General features: G+C 39.4%; 1 protein-coding gene across 1 annotated transcript in view; it reads left to right on the forward strand.

Moving 5' to 3' along the window:
• The first annotated feature begins 1,608 nt into the window (after positions 1 to 1,608).
• Positions 1,609 to 18,891, forward strand: part of OXCT1 (3-oxoacid CoA-transferase 1) — an 81,663-nt gene continuing 64,380 nt past the window's right edge. The window contains exons 1-4 of the mRNA XM_053931520.1: positions 1,609 to 1,823; positions 5,674 to 5,782; positions 7,109 to 7,199; positions 18,456 to 18,591. Coding sequence (XP_053787495.1) covers positions 1,758 to 1,823; positions 5,674 to 5,782; positions 7,109 to 7,199; positions 18,456 to 18,591 — 402 coding nt within the window. The 5' untranslated portion in view covers positions 1,609 to 1,757. The remainder of the gene's footprint in view (positions 1,824 to 5,673; positions 5,783 to 7,108; positions 7,200 to 18,455; positions 18,592 to 18,891) is intronic.

The following is an 18,891-nucleotide window of genomic DNA, read 5'->3' on the forward strand; positions in this document are numbered from 1 at the left end:
ATGCAAAAAAAATGCTAGTTTGATATATAACAAATACTCACTGCTGAACACTTTGATAAATTCTAGAATGCACTCTAGAAATTGGTTTAAAGGAAGATAACTTACTGAACTGAAGAGAATAAACTTTCTTTAGACAAGTTTTTCTATGCTTAGGGAAGTTTTGTCATGAAAGGAAACATGACTTAAGGAATTTACTTTTTTATACAAGACTTAGATAGAACCAAGGGTCAGAAATCCAGTGAAACTTTTATACTAATGCTTAGTCCTGGAAAAATACAAGCTGTACTGTTATTTTGGTTTTAGTTCATCATGTCCTTGTAATTTGTAGCTTTTTTCACCTGGCACCATCTCAAACTTAACTGACTTGCTAAATATGGTGAATAACTAGAAAACTACTGAAAACCTTCACAATAGTGAAGGTGTCCCCATCACATTTCACTGGTATCTGCAAGGTTTGCCTGTTATGTGAACTGTAAGTACAGGAACCAGCAATTTCAAAATGCTTGTACATAGGAGAGTGGCATGCCACAGGCCACGGACCACCAGCAGCAAGGCGGGACCAGTGTTCTGAATAAAACAGGAGGGTTCTGCAGGAACACTTCACAGACTGGTAGCACACTCTGAAGACCTTGTTTTCCTTGTAGCTTATCCTTCCGCATGTTGATTACCACAATGGCAAATTACAGTGAGGCTGGCAGCTGCATTGGAAACTGCCTGGAAACAAGACAAGGGTCAAGCATGACCTGCCAGAAGTGTGACCTCCCGTCATGTGCGTGAGAATTTTTCTTTTCCTGCCTCTAAACAGCTTCTCACTTTTTTTTTTTTTTGTGAATCCTGTTGCACTGGGCATCTTTAGGGCATGCAGTGATTATTAGGGGCATTTTTAGGAAGTGTAAATAATAGCAGAGGCATATTTTGAAATTTCCTTCTAGCAGCAGCAAAAGGGCCAGCAGTTCACATCATGTGGCTGCCACTTCAACAAGTATACATCTATTTTAGTAACGTTTTCCCACCCAAACATAGAGTCTCGGCGCTCTGTGAGACCATGTGCTTTTTGGAGTCTGGGTCACCCTGAGGACTATGCACTGGAAACTTAACAATTTAGGCTCTGCCCTTTGCCTAATTCTTGCGCTGCTAATCTTTGGTCATAAAGTGACAACACAGAAATTTAAGCCACCTTAACTTTATCGGGGAAACGGCTGAGATGGCACATCTGAGTTGTCCATCTGTGAAAATCGTGGAAAGGAAAACAGGAAAAAGGAAAGAAAACCAGGAAAAGCTCTTGTTTTCTGAAGTGATTGTAACATTGTAATACTGATGTGCCGCTGGTTGATACCGTTTGCCTACCTGTGTTTTGCGCGGGTTCTGATGGTTTTTATGAACAAACCACGAGGGACCACGACCACGATGGCGGAGTGGGGGCTGCTCCCTCCCGTGGGACAGCACCCGGGACGGGCTGCCTGTGCTCGGCAGGCGCGGGGCGGCTGGACAGCTCTCCCGGGTCCCGGGCGGAGCAGGCGGCCGAGGGGAGACGAGAGGCACTCAAGCCTCGGGCCCGCCTCGGTCGGCGGCCCCGCCTCGGGCGCACCGACGTCAGCACACGTCAGGGCCGAGCCCCTCGTCCTCCCTCCGCCCGCGGGTTCCGCTGTCCCGCCGCTGCTGCTTCCCGCGTTCCGCGTTGGGCTCCCGCAGCCGCCGCCCCAGCCCGGCCCGGCCCCCGACGCCCCTCTGCTCCCCGACAGCCGCGCAACGCGAAGATGGCGGCGTTCAAATTCCTCCTCCCCGGCCGCCGCATCCTCCTTCCCGCCGCACGCAGGGCTGAGGTAAGGACGAGGGGCGGCGGGGAAGGCGGGTCCGAGCCCCTCCGCCTCGCCCTGCCCGCCGGGTGACCTTGGCGGAGCCCCCGCTCGCAGCCGCCCGCGCCGGGATCGGCGTGTGTGGCCGGAGGTACCGAGCCCCGGGTGGACGGCCGCCTGGGGGCAGCGCTTCTCGCCCCGCGGGGAAGCGATGGCTTTGTTCGTGCGCGGTTTGTCCCGCGCAGCCCCGCGGGCGGCGGGAGGAGGAGGGAGGGCAGAGCGCGGCCGCGCCGCAGGCCCGGGCCCGGCAGCGGGTGGGGATGCGGTGACCTTGAGAGGCTGGAAAGGAGGGCTGGCTTTGAGGTTTTTTGGTTTTGTTTTTATATTTAATTTATTATTATTAATTTAGATCCCCATCATTTCAAAAGACAGCACAGTTACAAGTGTGTTACTGTGTATTCCCATGTTGCTCTCACCGCCTCCCCTCCCGGAGGTGGGCAGCAGGTGTGCAAAGCTCGCTGGCAGCCCCGCCATCTCCTGCTACCCATAAATGTGTGCTGTGCAGCCGTGCAGCTCCCTTCGTATGGGAAGCTTCTGCAAAATCTCACGGATTTAATGGTTTCCAGCCCACATGTAACCATAGCAAAGTTATTTTTTTGTTTCTTCAGCCAGAAGTGTCTCTGTGGCTTTTCTTAATTTATTTTATTTGAAAAAGCTCACCTTCTCAAACCTGTGTTTACTACTGATATCCTTATGAACAAATCTTAGCACTTTCAGGTCTTCTTTACTATGCCATATTTTTCCTTTTCCAGATAATTAAAATCTGTTGATTATTCTAGGAAGGGGCTAATCTCTCCCCATGTTACTTCCTTAAACCTGCCAGAATTGCCGCCAGTTCCTGAGGTCTTAGCTTGCTGCCTCGGTGTGCAGGAAAGCATGGGTGATCCCTGGTGCCTCAGGTCCCTGAAAGCCCATTGCTCTCAAACAACGGGGTGGGTAGGAAAGGGATGAGGAGAGGAACATATTTAGGATAGAAGAGCAGATACATGCATTAGAGACATCCAGCCTTCGAATGCACGCTTGTGTAACACATGCTTCTCTGTTCACCACTGTTGCACACAGTCAGGAAGATTAAAGAAAAGGTACCACGTGGCCTCTGAAATACTTTCCAGTGCGTGGGTACAGGGACACAGCAGAGGCCTGGCTTCCTTCCAGCCCTGGCCCTCAAGCCCTCTTGCAGCCCTGTTGTACTGTGATTCCCAAAGCTGCCAGTACCTAATACTCCTCTGGACTTGCTCTGACAGGTCCACGTCCTTCCTATTCAGAGGACCCCAGAGCTGGATGCAGTGCTCCAGGTGGTTCTCACCAGAGCAGAGCAGAGCAGAGCAGAGGGGCAGAATCTCCTCTCTCCCCTGCTGCCCACGGGGCTCTGGATGCAGCCCAGGACACGTTTGGCTCTCTGGGCTGTGAGTGCCAATGGCTGGGGTGTTGCCCTGATTTTTAAAAGTGTTAAGTTCTCTTTTATGGTTCTTTTGAAAGTTTTAAAGTTCTCATAAAGCTTCTTTAGCCTTCTGATAATGTTTACATATTTGAGAGTCAGAGTTCCCACACAATTTCATGTATAAATAGAATAGTTTACGTAGTTCTCTGTGAGTGGAGAGAAATGATTGATTGATCTTTGGACCAGTGTGGTTGGAGAAGTGGTGATTCCATCCTTCAATCCACGGTCACCTTTGGAATTCTATAAGTACCAGATATTTAAATAAAACAGGGTCTTTTCTCTTTTGAACTTATCAAGCTTCTGTGTACTCATTTCGTGTCCAGTAGTGATAGCTGGGGCATGTCCAGCCTCTCACCCACCCGCAGCACCAGTTAGTCAATGAGTTCCTCTCCCAGTCTGTACAGGCCTGGGATTTCCCTGATGCAGGTGCAGCACCAGTATTTGGCCTTGTGGAGCTCTTTAAGATTCCCATGGACATGCTTCTTGAACTTGTCCAGGTCCCTCTGGATGGCATTGTGTCCCTTAGGGTTATCAGCTGCACTGGTTAGCTTGGTGTCACCTGCAAACTATCTGAGTGTGATCTCTCTTTGTCATTGATGAAGATATTAAGCAGTCTTGGCCCAGCACGAACCCCTGAGGAACACCAATGTCCATCAGGACTCTCAGCCTTTGGCCACTCCCTTCTGGTTGTGGCCATCCAACCAATTCCTCATCCACCAAATCCATGCAATTAAATCCATCTCTCTCCAATTAAGAGACAAGGATGTTGTAGGGGACTGTGTCAAAGGCCTTATAGAAGTGCAGATGAATCCATAGCCCTTCCCTTGTCCACTAATGTGGTCAGTCCATCACAGGAGTATGATCAGGCAGGGCTTGCCCTCAGTGAAGCTGTGCTGGCTGTCCTGAGTCATCTCCCTGTCCTTCTGTGCCTTAGTACAGCTTCCAGGAGGAGCTGTGTCATGGCCTTCTCAGGCACAGAGGTGAGGTTGACAGGTTGGTAGTCCTGGGGTCCTCTTTTTTTACCTTTTTTAAAGATGGGCGCAACGTTTCCCTCAGGGAAGTCTCAAGGGACTGCACCTGACTCCTGACTTTTCGAGTACCATGGATCAGTGGCGAAACATTCATGGTATAATTTGGCATGCAGAAGGCTGTTGCAGTTTTTCTCACATGACATTGTTTCTTATGACCCACATACTGATTTTTTATTGAGACCATCAAAACAGAGGAACATCAGGGTCTCCACTGGGAAGGAGGTAAGCTTCCATTCAGAAGGGTTTTCTTAATATTCAGTATAAACTCTTGCAGTTTTAATTATAAAAAGAGAACAGCTTGTGTAATATTGAAACTGAGGCAAAATTAGTTGCCCTGGTTGTAACTCCAGGTAACTCTTAAGGTAACTCTTTAGGGAAGAATTTGACTATTGTCTTCAAAATGTGTAGATTACCTTGTTTATTTAATAATTTTTCTCTCTCTTTCACAATATAATTTTTTTCACTTCTGCTATCAAGCTAGAACTTGAAACAACAGTAGGTAGTACTTCAGCTTCCAGATTTTCTGAATTTACTGAGTCTGTTTCAACATCATGATTTAGGTGTTAATTTTTCTTCTGGTGCCTGAACAAATACTTGAGTAGTATTAATGCATGGTATTAGTGATAAATACTTAAAGAGAAAAAAAGGTAACTGTGACTAAGTACCAAACATTACATACATAAGTTATAACGACTACTGTGTAATGGTTTTACACTCTGAGGTCCAGGTTCAGGGGTGGGATTTATATTGATTTCCCTCTTGCCCTCCATATTTCATGCATTTCTTGGAGTCTTCTTGATTATGGGCTGTTCTTCAACAACACATGGATCTGCGTTAGAAAGCTCTAAGACTGCACAAGGAAACTGGGGGAGGGTTCACTCTGTGGAAGGGTGTCCCTGCTTACCATACTGCCACTACAATGCTGTCATTCCTATTGTTCCGTGGCTTCCACTCAAATTTTGTGAGGGTGTTGTCTTTCTTTCAGCAGTTTCTGTTTATGTTTAGTGTCTGGATGTCTATGAAACTCATGTAGCAATATATAGGTTTAAGGAGCCTGTGGATGGCTCCAACTTGTGCTGAGGAATTGCATTTGTAAATCTGTTCTCAGAAAGGAACTATTTGTCAGTAATTCGGGATGGAATTCTCTTGTTTTGGAAACCTGTACTTTACTTCCCTCCCTTCTCACCTCTGCTCTCCCTTCCCCTCATACCCCCCTTAGTATTTACAGCAGCAGTATCTTTTTGTATCTATTTCCCCCTTATCTAGCCAGAGGCATGGTCTTCATTACAAAACTACTGTCTAATGTCTTTTGTTCATTCTCATGTTTCTTTTATTGTTGTTGCAGATCTGTGGATGCTATTTTTCTACCAGCTGTCATCGCAACACCAAATTTTACACTGATCCTGTTGAAGCTGTGAAAGATATACCCAATGGAGCAACTATACTCGTTGGTGGTAAATATTTAGATTGTTTATGGTTGCAATCATGTTATGTTAACGAGATACTTTTTACTCATTTACCGTGTTTCTTTTACTATTAACTAATTTGAGAATCCATGGAATTGCATGATTTTTTAAACAAGTGGTTTCCTACTCTGCTCATGAGGGCCATACTCTTTCAGTGAGAAAGTCCAGGTTGTGTCATAGGGAAGGGGAAAAAACCTTAGAAAAATAGTTTTTTTTTTCCCCACTAGTGAAAACTGGACTCTATTTGGTTGAATCCAGAAAGTGAGCTTGGGTTTTTCAAGATAGCATTGTTATTTTCATTATTTAACATGGTTTCACATTGTCATTTCACATGGTTTGATTATTTTGTTTGCATTCTCTGTATCTTTTGTCTGCCTAGTCTTTGGGTCTCTGTGACCTTCAACAAACTGCCTAACCGGTTCCTGTGTTAGGAAGTGAAGATAATACTTATCTATGTAACACTTAATGCTTATGTGTGGTATTTCCAGAAGAGTCAACAAGTTGCATCATACTAACTTTCACTGTCACTTGAACTTTTGGATATTCTAGGCGCTTTCCACAATTTCATGCTGTGCAATCTGCATTTTAAAAAAAGTGATTTATCTGTTTCTTAGGTTGTTTTAATATTGCAGAAGTAATGAATGTAACATTGTAAAACACTTCAATGGAGATGTATATCAAGGCAAAATTCTTTCTGCAAGAATTTTGTTTGTTTTTGTTGTTGTTAATTCGTGAAGAAAAGAAGATTTGAGGCCAAGATAGGCTGGCCTTGAAGATTTTAGGGGTCTTTTAGAACCTAATTGATTCCATGATCCTGTGAAAAGGTAGTGCTTGTAGTGTGACTTATTATTTCATTTTAGATGTACTGGACTCTTGCATAATAGATGGGAGTGTGAGGCTCTTGTGCCTTGGTGGAGATCTAGATTACTGTGATTCCAGGCAGATATCCTCTCAAGGGTGTTCAGACTCCAGAGTTTTATCACCTAATTACACAGGCTAAGCTTTGGGGTGTGCAGCAAAGATAGGAAGATTAAATGGGTAGAAAGAGAAGGAGGAATAACGGGTACAGGGAGGACACACATAAGGAGAGCCATGGTCTTGGGGCACTTCCCTAAAGGCCCACTCTGACGGGTAAAGAGCTTTCTCCACACTAGGAAGTGTCTGGAAAGTGGGAGATTCCAGTACTAGAGTCTTTCTGGAAATGTTGATTTATTTAGTTAACTAAGGAGCTTCTCAGAAGCTCCTTTTAATTCCCGTACTTCTGAACATTCAAACACTTGTTACATAATCATTTTTTTTTTTTATTTTCTGTAGGTTTTGGATTGTGTGGGATTCCTGAAAACCTTATTGGGGGTTTATTGAAGACTGGAGTAAAGGGAATAACAGCAGTCAGTAACAATGCAGGGTAGGTATTCATATGTCTGTGGTTTAATAAGTACAGACTGAAAATTCCAATTATGTGAAAAGGCTGATATATATGAAAAAATCTTTCTTTTCACCATCATAATTTTATATTAACCAGACAGCTTGGTTTGAAAGTGTTATTTTTGGAAGGAGCCCAGGAAGCTCGGTACTATATGTATACTTGACTTTGTCAGGGACCAATTGTTATGGTGTAGAGTTGCAGTTACTACAGTTATATTACTGTAAATATTTATATGTAAATTTATGTATATTTAACTGGTTGACTGTAACTGGAAAGTCTAACTGAGAGGCTTTAAATCTAGTATCAGTGATTTTGTGTGTATGTTTTTTTGCAAAGTTCCAAAAAGGAATATATTTTTTAAACTCAGTTTGGTGCTTTCTGACCCTCTTACTGTATTTGTTACTTTAAAAAAACTCCAAGGAACACAAAAACAGCAGAGAATATCTATGATGAATGAATGGAGAGTCTCTTTAATAGGTCTTCAGATTTTTGATTTTTTTTTTAAATGTTTGCCCCTTAAGAAATTCATGTGGAGTTGAAATTGAGAATACTTCTTTCATGTATAATCTCTCATCTTCTCATTCAGGCTAATTTTTACACAAGATGTTCATTGTAGTAAGCTCCACAATACCTAATGATTTCCATATAGAGAAATAACCACAACCACTTCTGTTGAAGTGCATCGATGAAAATATAAATGAAATTAAAATATTAATATGTAAAATTTTAATTGCACATTCATTGGATAACAGATTATTTGTTTGGTACATACACTGTCAAATTTAAGCTCCTTAGAATCTTGTGGGAAACAATTTCTGCTGGATGATAAAAAGGAGAAAGAAAGAGAAGTAATTTTGAGTGGAAAGATCAAGCACTACAGTAGAGATCATTAACTTTCCTCATAGTCTTATTTTTGAATAACATACAAATATTTGCAGATAGAGAGATTGCACACATGTTCCTGAAGAGGAGGTGAAAGTCTGAATATGAGAAAAAGTAGAAAGAGGAGCACTGTGCAATAGGATGAAAAGGAAGACATTTTGTATTGTATTCTGAATATAGTTGCTGATTCTTATAGATTAGAATTACTTTATGTTGAAATAATGTTAACTTTCCTGAAAGTTCTTTGGGTTTTGAGACAGAAGTGATTTCTGTAAAACTATTGGCTGTTGGCAGGAAAGCAAATTTTAATTCCTGTTCTCTTGAAATTAGTTTTTTATGAACGTTCATGGAAGTCTGGAGAGTTCCTCACAGAACAGTGTAACAATTTGAAAATGCTCAAGGGCATCTAGAGTTTTTTCTAAAAGTCTAGTTTGTAAAAATACAAGTTTTACTCTCCTGTTGAACAATGTAATTTATTTTGAAATATAATTAATAATAAAATAACTGTTTAATCTATCTTTGCATTTACCCTATTACTACTATGTGGAACTTAGCCTGCTAGAGTATGGTAGTGTCTGGGAGCCAGGTTAAAACACAGCTGTTGTTAGAAATAAAGTCAGAATTTTCGTCACAGCAATTGATACAATTTTTAATTTTCTAATTAGCCTGTAAAAAAGCATGCTTTTCTAATACCATACATCTTCTTAGCATCTTCTAATACCATGTCCAAAGGTTTAGTGGTATTATCAAATATTGGAACGCTAATAAATGCTTTTACAACTGAAGTAGCACAGCAGTCATATACCCTACAGCAGTCATATTCAAAGGGTCAATTGTTCCTGTAATGTTGAGGTGTCAGGCATTTTGTGGAATGAGTAATTTGCCACTTCCAAATTGCCATATGGTTTAGTGTGCTTTTCTTTGGTGACCTTGTGTTGCAGTTGATGCCTGGCTGTGTTTCAGTTTCTTGACTGCAGCTGCTTTCTTTTCTCCAGCTCTTCCAGCCCATAGGAGGTAATTGGTTGTGGTCAGGTTTTCTTGTCCTCTGGGGGTTAGCAAGCAGCTTGTAATTGGAGCAGGGAAGGAGCCAAGTGCGCAGACAGACATCCTATTCTGGAGAGCAGTGCAGCTACATGGATTAAGTCACATGCCTTTCAATATGTGAGAACCATGGAATGTTACAGAGCTGTCTGTTTATAGTTAAAATAGCAGCAATGGAGACAGCGATTCGCTTACATCTAAGGGAAAGCAGTAATTAGGAAGTCCTGAAGTGTTCTTGCCAAATTTTCTAGCTGGAAACAAGGTTTAGCAGAGCCTAGAAATGCTTGGCAGTGTCTGGAAACAACTTTAAACGAGTAGGATGTTCACAAGTTCACATCATACTTACTGTTCTGTGCTGCAGTGTAACTGGGAGAAGATTCCTCCTGCAAAAACTTGTTCAAATAATGTAATTGCTGGCAAGTGAAGTCCTGTTTTTGACCTATTTAAGGCTTTTCAATGACAGGTTTTACAGTAGTGTATGGGGTGCTCTTTGTCACACTGCTTAGCTTACTGTCTGCTGCTGCACATTATGCTCGTGCTCATGCTGTGTGCTAGCCAGTGAAACAGCACCTTTAAGAGCAGTTACTCTTTTGCCAAGCCAAACAAGGCAAAGTGTTTGAAAATAAAGCAGTTCAAATATCCAGTACCTCTGGTATTTACACAACTTGCTGCAGGGGAAACTGAAGCTTGTGAACCAGGGCAATACTACAAGATAACTGCGATAGATAGGTGTGCTTCTAAAATATATCCTCTCACACCTTCTCTTATAACTTGTTTTGCTTATATTGTTCATCCTGTAAATACTTTATTTGCACTGTATTTTTGTAAGCCCTTTAAATTGAGAGTATTCCATTTTATTAGGCTACTAAAATACATTTTATTACAGATTTTCTTCATTCCTGTTTTAATTTGATTTGTTCCACATTTACTAGTATTAAAATTAATAAAAATATATTAAAATATATTTTAATAAGTAATAATAAATTTTAAATACATGAAAGTGAATGGATGAATAAATAAATAAATTTTTAAAATCTCATTTTAAACATTGATTCAGTAAATTTCCATTATAGCTGTGATTAGTATATAGTACCTTTTTGGCTGTTTTCTCCTACCCATGTAATGTCATAGTATCTTGTTGCGTACTGATTTAAAGTTACTTGGAACTTGGGACTTGGATGTATTGGCTCAGCCTATGCTAAGACTTTCCTAATGCAGGTTACCTGTTGTTTCAGGACCTGTGTTGCAATAAAAACTGTCAACATAGCCAAATATTTAAAATGAAAGTTAAAAATGTGCATGAAATTATTATTTTTAATTAATTGTGCTTAATAAAACAGATAAATAATTTTAGCTATAATCACATACTGAAATCAGCATTTTCATTGTATCTACCGCCTGAATAGGCAGACTGAAAATGAAGCCCATTATTTGTGATAACTATGTGTGTAGTTTGATTGTTTTATCAAATTTTGGTTTTGTCTTATTTTAAGACTTAAAAATGCATCCTTTTTGAATGCAGTAGTGTTGAACAAAAGGTTTTCACTTACACTAAAAATAGAGAAGTCACAGTTAAGATCATAATTGCCTATCACCTGGGCGATCATCTGAAAGGAGATTGACAGCATCTGTCAGATTATCACTGGTTCAGACTGTGTTCTTATAAGGCATTATCAGTTTTTTGAACCATTGGTCTCTATTCTTTTTGAAGGTCTTTTAAAGTTACAGTGTTATACATTAGGAAGGAAAAGATGACTTTGAGATAAGCACTTGCGCTTTTGAGCATGATGCCTGAGTGCCATTACTTAGCTCTGTTAAGCATAATACTCTTGTTTTCTTAATGGGTTGGGCTATTTGTGGTTCCCAAATCCCCAAAAGGCAGTACTCTATGGGATCAGATGCAGTGGTAAACGTTCTGCACCCCATATTCTAAAGCACAAAATGTATCTTTATATTCTTTGCAATTAAATAATTTGGATTTAAGACAGGTTTGATTAATGTTCTGTAAGTTAAGGTTATCTCATTTATTTGTAATAAATGTAAATTCATTTGTAATAAATTTACTCATTAATGTAAGTTAAGGTAATCTCATTTTTCAGTTGTTATTTTTCTGTTAAAACCAGAATGTGTCTGCCATCTTTGCCATGGATTCCCTGGTTTTTCTTACATGTAACTCATGTGGCTTAATTCCACTGTTATTCTTACTAAAATATGTATGTATCTATCTGTCTATCTGTCTGTCTTTATATTACTTATGCTTAGTAAAAACATATTCAAATGTAAATGTGTATATAAAAAAATACCGTCATGTGGAAAATTGTTTTAAATTCACAGAACGTTGTGAAGTTTTTCCATATAGTATTAAGTATTGAGTGGTTTTACTGGGAAAAAAATAGATAATCTCTTGATTCAGAAAGCTAAACGTAACTAAAAATGTCTGAGGAACAGGCAAGGAGGTTTGTATGTACACAGAGGTGAGATCAAGGTGATGCTCAGAGTATCTTACATTGTGTGTGTCATTTTTGTATATTCAAAAGAAATTCTTCAAATATCCCAAATTTAATATATTTTCAGAAATGAAAAAGAAGGCCACCAGAGACTCTTACCTCTCTTGGTAGAGAGAGAAGAGTGGAGTTATGTAAAATCCTACACATGGCAAAGTGCTAAAATCAGGAGGCTATATATTTTCAGTGAATTTGATTATTTTAATTTGATTCTTTTTAAAAAAAGTCTGCATTCTTTATAAAGAATCTAATCAGATGCTTTATTACAGTTGTTAAATTGCTGACACTGTTTGAACTGCAAATCCCTGAAAATCTGCCTAGGTCATCTAGCTAATTTTAGTGTGGAGGTGATTTAGGATTTTGGCAGGGCAAATTGTACTAGCTTTGTACTATGTGGAACTATTGAGAAATCAGCTGTGGAGATGACTTTCTGGTTGTAATGACAAATGAGAAAAAAAAATAGATATAGAACTCAGCATGGTTGAGCAATTGGTTGTAGAAATGACAATGGATGTTAAACCTATCTTTTGGCTAGGTGACTTTTGAAATGTGATACATTTACGATGAAATTTAAATATTTATCGTATTACTTCTATATGATATACCTTCTCTGTGAAGGAAAAATATGGTACATTTTAGACATTCTGAATAAAGTTGTTTTATAAAAACACAGTACACCATTTCATACCAGAAAGGAATGTGGAGAGAGGAGACTGCTGCTGATGTAACCATGCAATGTTACAGTATTTCTCCTCTTCAGAAGTTATCTGCCTTATATGGACTTGGCCTATATGCCTGCACCCATCACTGTCACAGGAGAAGAGCATCATTTTTGGAGGAGGATGGTGGAGGAACAATACTGCCATTTTGCTGTGAGATTTGAGATGAAGTTATGAGAGCAGAGAGGACGAGTTCCCATGAGAATACTTCAGTAGGAGAAGGACAAGGGTCCAGTGCAGACACTGCAGAGAAGGAGTAGACAGAGAGGAAAGCTCAGGAACACCAGTTTGCACAGAGGGCTTTGTGATTTTCCACAAGCAGCCTCCCTCCCTCCCTCCCTCCCTGCCTCTCATTCCTGTTTCTCATTCCTGCTTCTCATTGTCTCCTGAACAGGACTGCCATAGCATATGGCAGCACCCTTACTTCTCCCTTCTTCCTCTTTTTCAGTCTACAGAGAGCTTCTTTTTTCTTTCTTAAGAGAGCTTCATCCTCCCTTTCTTGCTTTCCATTTAGCAATTTGCAATCAGACATATGGGAAAATGTCCTAGGAAAAGAAGGTGCCTGAAGACAGTGTCAAGACATTTGGCTAAAGACAAGATACAACAAGGCAAATAAGCATTGTACCTCTGAATAAATTACCTTTCTGTGAGCTGAATCTGTTTTTCTCTATCTGCTAGTTAACTCCTATTCCTCATCTTGTTCTCATTCTTGGTACCCTTTGGGAAGTGAGGGACAGAGAAGGAGAAACACAGTATCATCTGAGCTGGCTCTTCAGTAACCTTACAGATGGGGAAATTATTGTGGGACATAGTGTCATTGTTATGACCAGCTGTAAGACTGGGGATAATGAGCTATAAAGAACTGTTATGTGATTGTCTATATTAATTTTGCCCTGGATGTGCCTGCACTTTTGTTCAGTGTCTTCCAGCAAACACCATCTAGTAGGCATTTATTAATTTTCTGCACAAAGCCATTAAGGATCTTTCTAGTGCTGCCAGGATTATACTTTATTTTTGTGGACCTAAGAATGTGTGTCCCTAAGAACTCGAGTGGTAAACTTTCATGTTGGTAAAGTTTCATACTATAGTCAGGCTCCCCTGTGAACCTGAAAGCTTAAGTTTCTGCTGCTAAGAAATGCCACGCAGGTAGTGATTGATTCCTTTTAGTTGGCAAGCATATCTGGTCTTCCTTAGGAATTGTGGATCTGTCAGAAGGCATAATTTCATGTAACTTGGAGCAAATCCTCTTGAAGACTGAAAAGCTGATGTTGCAAATAAAATCAGCCTCTCATCTTCTACATGGAGAATATCAGAGGAAATTGTTTCCTTTCCTCACACCTAGTCTATTGTCAAGAAAATTTCTAGCTCTGGAACAGATCTGTCTGTTATCAAGTTTCATGCTTCATTATGTAACACTTGGAGCTGATGAATACCTAAAAAGACTGCTTGTCTATCTCCAGAAGCTGACTGGTGTCTTTATAGAAAATGTTTTCTAGGAGTAGAACCAACCATGTATGTACTTTTTTTTTTTTTTTTTCAGCAACAGCTAGTTGCAGAATATTTAGTTCTGCCTGAGGTGGAACCTTGCCCCAGGATTCTTACTGCATACTTTTCCTTCTCAATCTGTAGTCTTCAGGGGTGGTGTTGTAGTTTTACCCTCCTATCTTTCCAGTCCCCAAATTATGAGAGGAGGAAGATCAGGGGGTGTATCATGTTAGCTCCTTGATCAACATGTTTTAATTCTCCAAAACTCAAGATACTCCTTTTAATATTTCATAACTAATAATTTCTGGTCATGTGTAATCTCCTAGGAATATCAGCTTCTGGAGGATCTTTGAACAATTAGTGGAGGAAGTTATCTCTTCAAGAAATCTAGAAGGAGGCCCTCATTCTAATTGATGCTGCTTTCTATCCAGTAAAGGCAGCCAGTCTGTTTTGACCACACCCACATATTTTAGAAACAAATAAATATTTTTACAAAGGCAGAGAGAGAGGAGAGTTGTAATTGTCTTGTGATGTTTCCTTTTACTCAACCCCCACTAACAATAAGCCATTTTATGTTTTGTGCCAGAGTGTGTGACATTCCTAGTAGCCATTTTTTTTTCTGCATAAGAATGCTTCATCAGGCTGTGTAGGGCTTGTTGGTCTGTGAGGCTTTTTATCAGTTTGGAAACTTAGATAATCTCTTCTTCCATGTGATGCTGTAGATTGTGTTACGCTTGAGACACCAAAGAAGAGCTGAGAACAGCAGTTTATTGTTTATCTGCAGTGAAATACTGACATGTTGCCTTTGACTACTTCCAGTACACTGGAGATGTGTGAGCTAGATCTGTCTGGGAGTCATATTTGGTGAATTTTTTAAATTAGAAAAGGCAGACATAGTTTTTGGCAGGAAGTTTTTGTAGATCTGAGAGGGACAAAACAACTGGAATGAATGTGTTGATGATCAGAGCTCCTTAATTTTTCTTGTCTATATCAATAGTTTGGCATAACTTGGGTCACTGACGTCCTTGATGAATGCCTAGTTCTCTTTTCCTATATGCATTTCAAGTATTCTGTTGATGCACTTTTCATCTTAATACAAAATGGGCAAACTTCTAGAAATCCAAACACATCTGAATGTAAAAGAATGCTTTCAGTGTCTAGCAGTAATGTGTACTTTCCCTTTTCTGACTGCACTCACAACAACTGTATCAATTTTTGCAACACCTTCTTCCTTCCTATCTAGGGCAGCATATTTTTATTCCATTTACCTTTGTTTTAATTTGTAAATGACCAAATTCAGCTTTTGAAATAGGTGTATGGGATGTATTCTTTTCATGCACTCAGTAAAGGTTCTTTTTTTTTTTCTTTCTATGGTTGCTGTTTGATAGGTGGAGTGTTGCCAGCAAGGCAAATTTTTATAGGTAACATTTTGAGGGTAAACATAATTAAAGCTGAAAAGTTCAAAAAGCTCTTGTGCTTAAAACACACAATCAAGAAAGAAGCAAAAGACAGCAAAGGAGAACTAATAACTTAAAATTGCCATAGAGCTGTTATATTGAGAGAAGTATCCATAAACCAGAGGGTTTTTGAAAGTTGTAATCTTGGATAGAGATCTCAGGAAAATCAAAGGGTAGGAAAAATAGGAGTAAGAACAGTGTTTTCTGTGTGAAATATGTGTTTCTTGGGACATTGACATGTAAGAAAAAAATATAGGAAACATAAAATATGCTGAAGTGCTCAAAATGGGTTTTTGGAGGGACATGAAAACTGATGCATGTGAAAGCAAAAGGGTTATTTTAGCTGGAACCTGAATACAGATTGCATCCTCAAAAGAGAAGGATGGCAGTGTATTTTCTTTCAAGATATGTACATCTAAAAAAACCCTATATGAGTAATGGCAACAGGATTTTGTGCTGCTGCTCTGAAAATTAAATGCATGCGGGAGTTGAAATAATTTTGTGTTACCAGGCAGGTAGAGCCTCCTGGTGCATGGCTTTTGAAAGGTGAAATTCCTGTTCTCATTGTGCTAGGGAAATAATGTTTTATATGACCTTGTTTTATGCTCAGCAACAGATCCTCACAGCAATTTTACTTTTTAACAAATTGGCTACATTTGAGGAGAAGAGAAAGAGTGACTTAAGAAGTGACAAACTTGGCATGAGTTTGACAGAATAATCTTTGTACAACTTTCTGCTTGATTTCTTCATAAATACTGAGTTTCATTTGATAGAAGATACCTCAAAGTAGTAGATCAGGGAATTAAGTGTATCCACATGGAATCCTGCAGGATGATATGCAACATCCTGTTAAGGACAATATGCTTCAGTAGCTGCTTCTGAGAATGTAGGAACAAGGATTATGGATCTTAGTGAAATGAAGGAGAAATTCCTTTAACCATTACAAATCTGCTCCTGACCCTCTGTTTCCATCCTTTCTTACATCAATGCACACAGTATTTCATTGTCTTCATGCAGAAGTTTATTTTTCTATGTGGTAACTTCCAAGTCTTGTAATGATAAGAGCAGTGTTAACCACCTGAATGATACACATAGATTGCAAACTTTGGCTTGCAAGCAGTTCAGGAAGCTTCCTGTTCTTGCACTAGAAAGCGCTAGTACAGTTTTGTATAAATTCTGCACTTTTGCCACACAGTGCCATAGTTACACCAACCCATTTAACTGCCATCAGATGTTGACTGGTCTTTTTAAATATTTGTTTACTACCTTTTATAATGAGACATCAGGTTGATGGTTTTCATGTGAGAGGAATTGTCCTGCTTTGAATCAATCTATACAGGAAATTCTGGCTTTTTTATTTTTCTTCTTTTTTGTAATCTCTTTTGCCCACAAGTCTTCTTTTTCTTCTCTATTCTTAGCTCTTCTAGTTTCAAAACTGGAGGGTTTTTTTCTTGTGGGGATTTAGAAACACGAGTTGTTTCTAGGCAACATACATTTTAGTCCCAAGGCTTTGGCACCAGAACATTTTGGAAGTTGCATCATGGTTAGATTTTTAACTTTTTTTTTTAACCTGTCAGAGTTGGAGAGTGGAGCAAACTTTTATAATAAATCACATTCTTTTGTATCTAGATAACATAGAATAAATTCAGAGAACCAGGTTAGAGAAGTTTGTTTCACTTCCTCTCATCCAAAGTGCTTGAGTATGCACTGAAGTGGGCCACCTCCTAAAAGTAGTCCTAACCTTAAAATAGTGCTCATGCTGCATGCAGTTTGGAAGGCACCAGGACTGCATGTCTGTCCATACAGCTCTCAGAGTATTGTGATGGGACAGGCAGAGCTGGTGCTGGTCCTGCTCACTCAGCCCCTCTCCCTTCACCTGCAGCACTGCAGCCTGTGCTATGGCTGGCATGCATTTCCACTTTTTATATTTGAAAATGAATACTGCATAATAGTAAAGTTTTTTAATCTGGTCTTTCTTTGGAGCTCTTCTTCAGGAAGGGTGTTTTCAACAGGATTCATATATTGTAAGCACATATGTGTTAATTACAAAAGTGCTGAATGATTGATATCTTAAAAGATGATTTTAATATTTTTCTGTATTTCTTATCCTGAAATGTCAAGCCATTGTGTGGATAATTAAGTCATATTTAATTGAGCCAACTCATGGCAGATATACATCATATTTTATGAGGTAATTCTGCATCATGGCATCTTTTTTCTACAGGGACTGAATTCTCTGCTTATATATTGGAGAGACCAACATAAATGTAGAGGAGCTTCACACACATGTACCAGTCTGCTGGCATCCTGCATAATGTGCTAGAAAAGAGAAAAACCCATGTCTCTATAGTATCATCTACATTTATTTCCATATTTATATGTTAACCTCATATTTCCTTGAATTGAATTTTTTACAGAGAAACCTTGGTTGCAGGAAGTCCTGAAAAATGTTTCTAATCCAGAAATACACAATGTAGCATACAAACATAATGAATGATATCAGGATTTTAGAAGCACTGGCACAAGAAAAATGTTGTTTAATATCTCTGGCATTCAGTTTCAGTTGACATAGACAAGAAAATCTTGTTTGTAGTGCCAAAATCCTTTGTTGGAGTAGGTGATTATTTAGTAAGAGATTTAATTATTTACTATTATAAGAAAATTTAAATACAAACATTCTCTTACCTCATATAGAAACTAGCATTATAAATATCAATGTGCCTTTGTTCTTGGCCTGCTAAGCAATCACTTGTGTTTCTCCCAGTGAGCAGGAGTGTAAACAAAAATGCCTTTATTCACTCAAAGCCATGTCTGACTTTTTATTAATTTGGTAAGGTTTTTTAAAGGAGCAGATATGTAAAATAAAATCACTTGTCAAGCTGGTATTTTTAGTTGCTAACATGTGAAGTGACTTTAACTGGAAGTTTTGGATGTATTTTGTCCTTGGAAAAGATGAGGTCTGAACACTGAAATATTAAATTTTAATTGTAGCTGTGATGCTTTACCCTCAAAATGCTGGAATTTTGTTTTTGTCTTCAATTCCTTATGTGTGGGGGAGATAACTCTGTTCTTTTTTGTAAGTCATTACAGCTTATCAAGTGGGTTTTTTTTACAATAAAACTGTCTTGTCTGGTATTTTCTACATAGTGTTGACAATTTTGGACTTGGTCTTCTGCTTCAGACAAAGCAGATAAAACGCATGGTGTCATCGTATGTTGGAGAGAACGCTGAATTTGAGCGCCAATATTTATCTGGTGAGCTTGAAGTTGAGCTTACACCACAGGTAAGGAGTATCTCTAAGAGGGTGATTTCTTTTCATCTAAAATATTGAGTAGGATAATGCTTAAGTGCTCTTACAAAATTATTTTGCAATCCAAATGTTTTGCTTGTGTGCAGAAGACACTTGCCATCTGTGGTGGGCTGACCCTGACTGGATTCCAGGTGCTCACCAAAGCCTCACTCTCAACTCCCCTCAGCTGGACAGGGAAGAGAAAATATAACAAAAGACTCATGGGTTGAGATAAGTAAAGAGAGAGATCACTCACCAGTTATGATCTTGGGCACCATAGACTCATCTTGGGGA

Source organism: Vidua chalybeata, chromosome Z (assembly GCF_026979565.1).
Source record: "Vidua chalybeata isolate OUT-0048 chromosome Z, bVidCha1 merged haplotype, whole genome shotgun sequence".
Classification (NCBI taxonomy): Eukaryota; Metazoa; Chordata; class Aves; order Passeriformes; family Viduidae; genus Vidua; species Vidua chalybeata.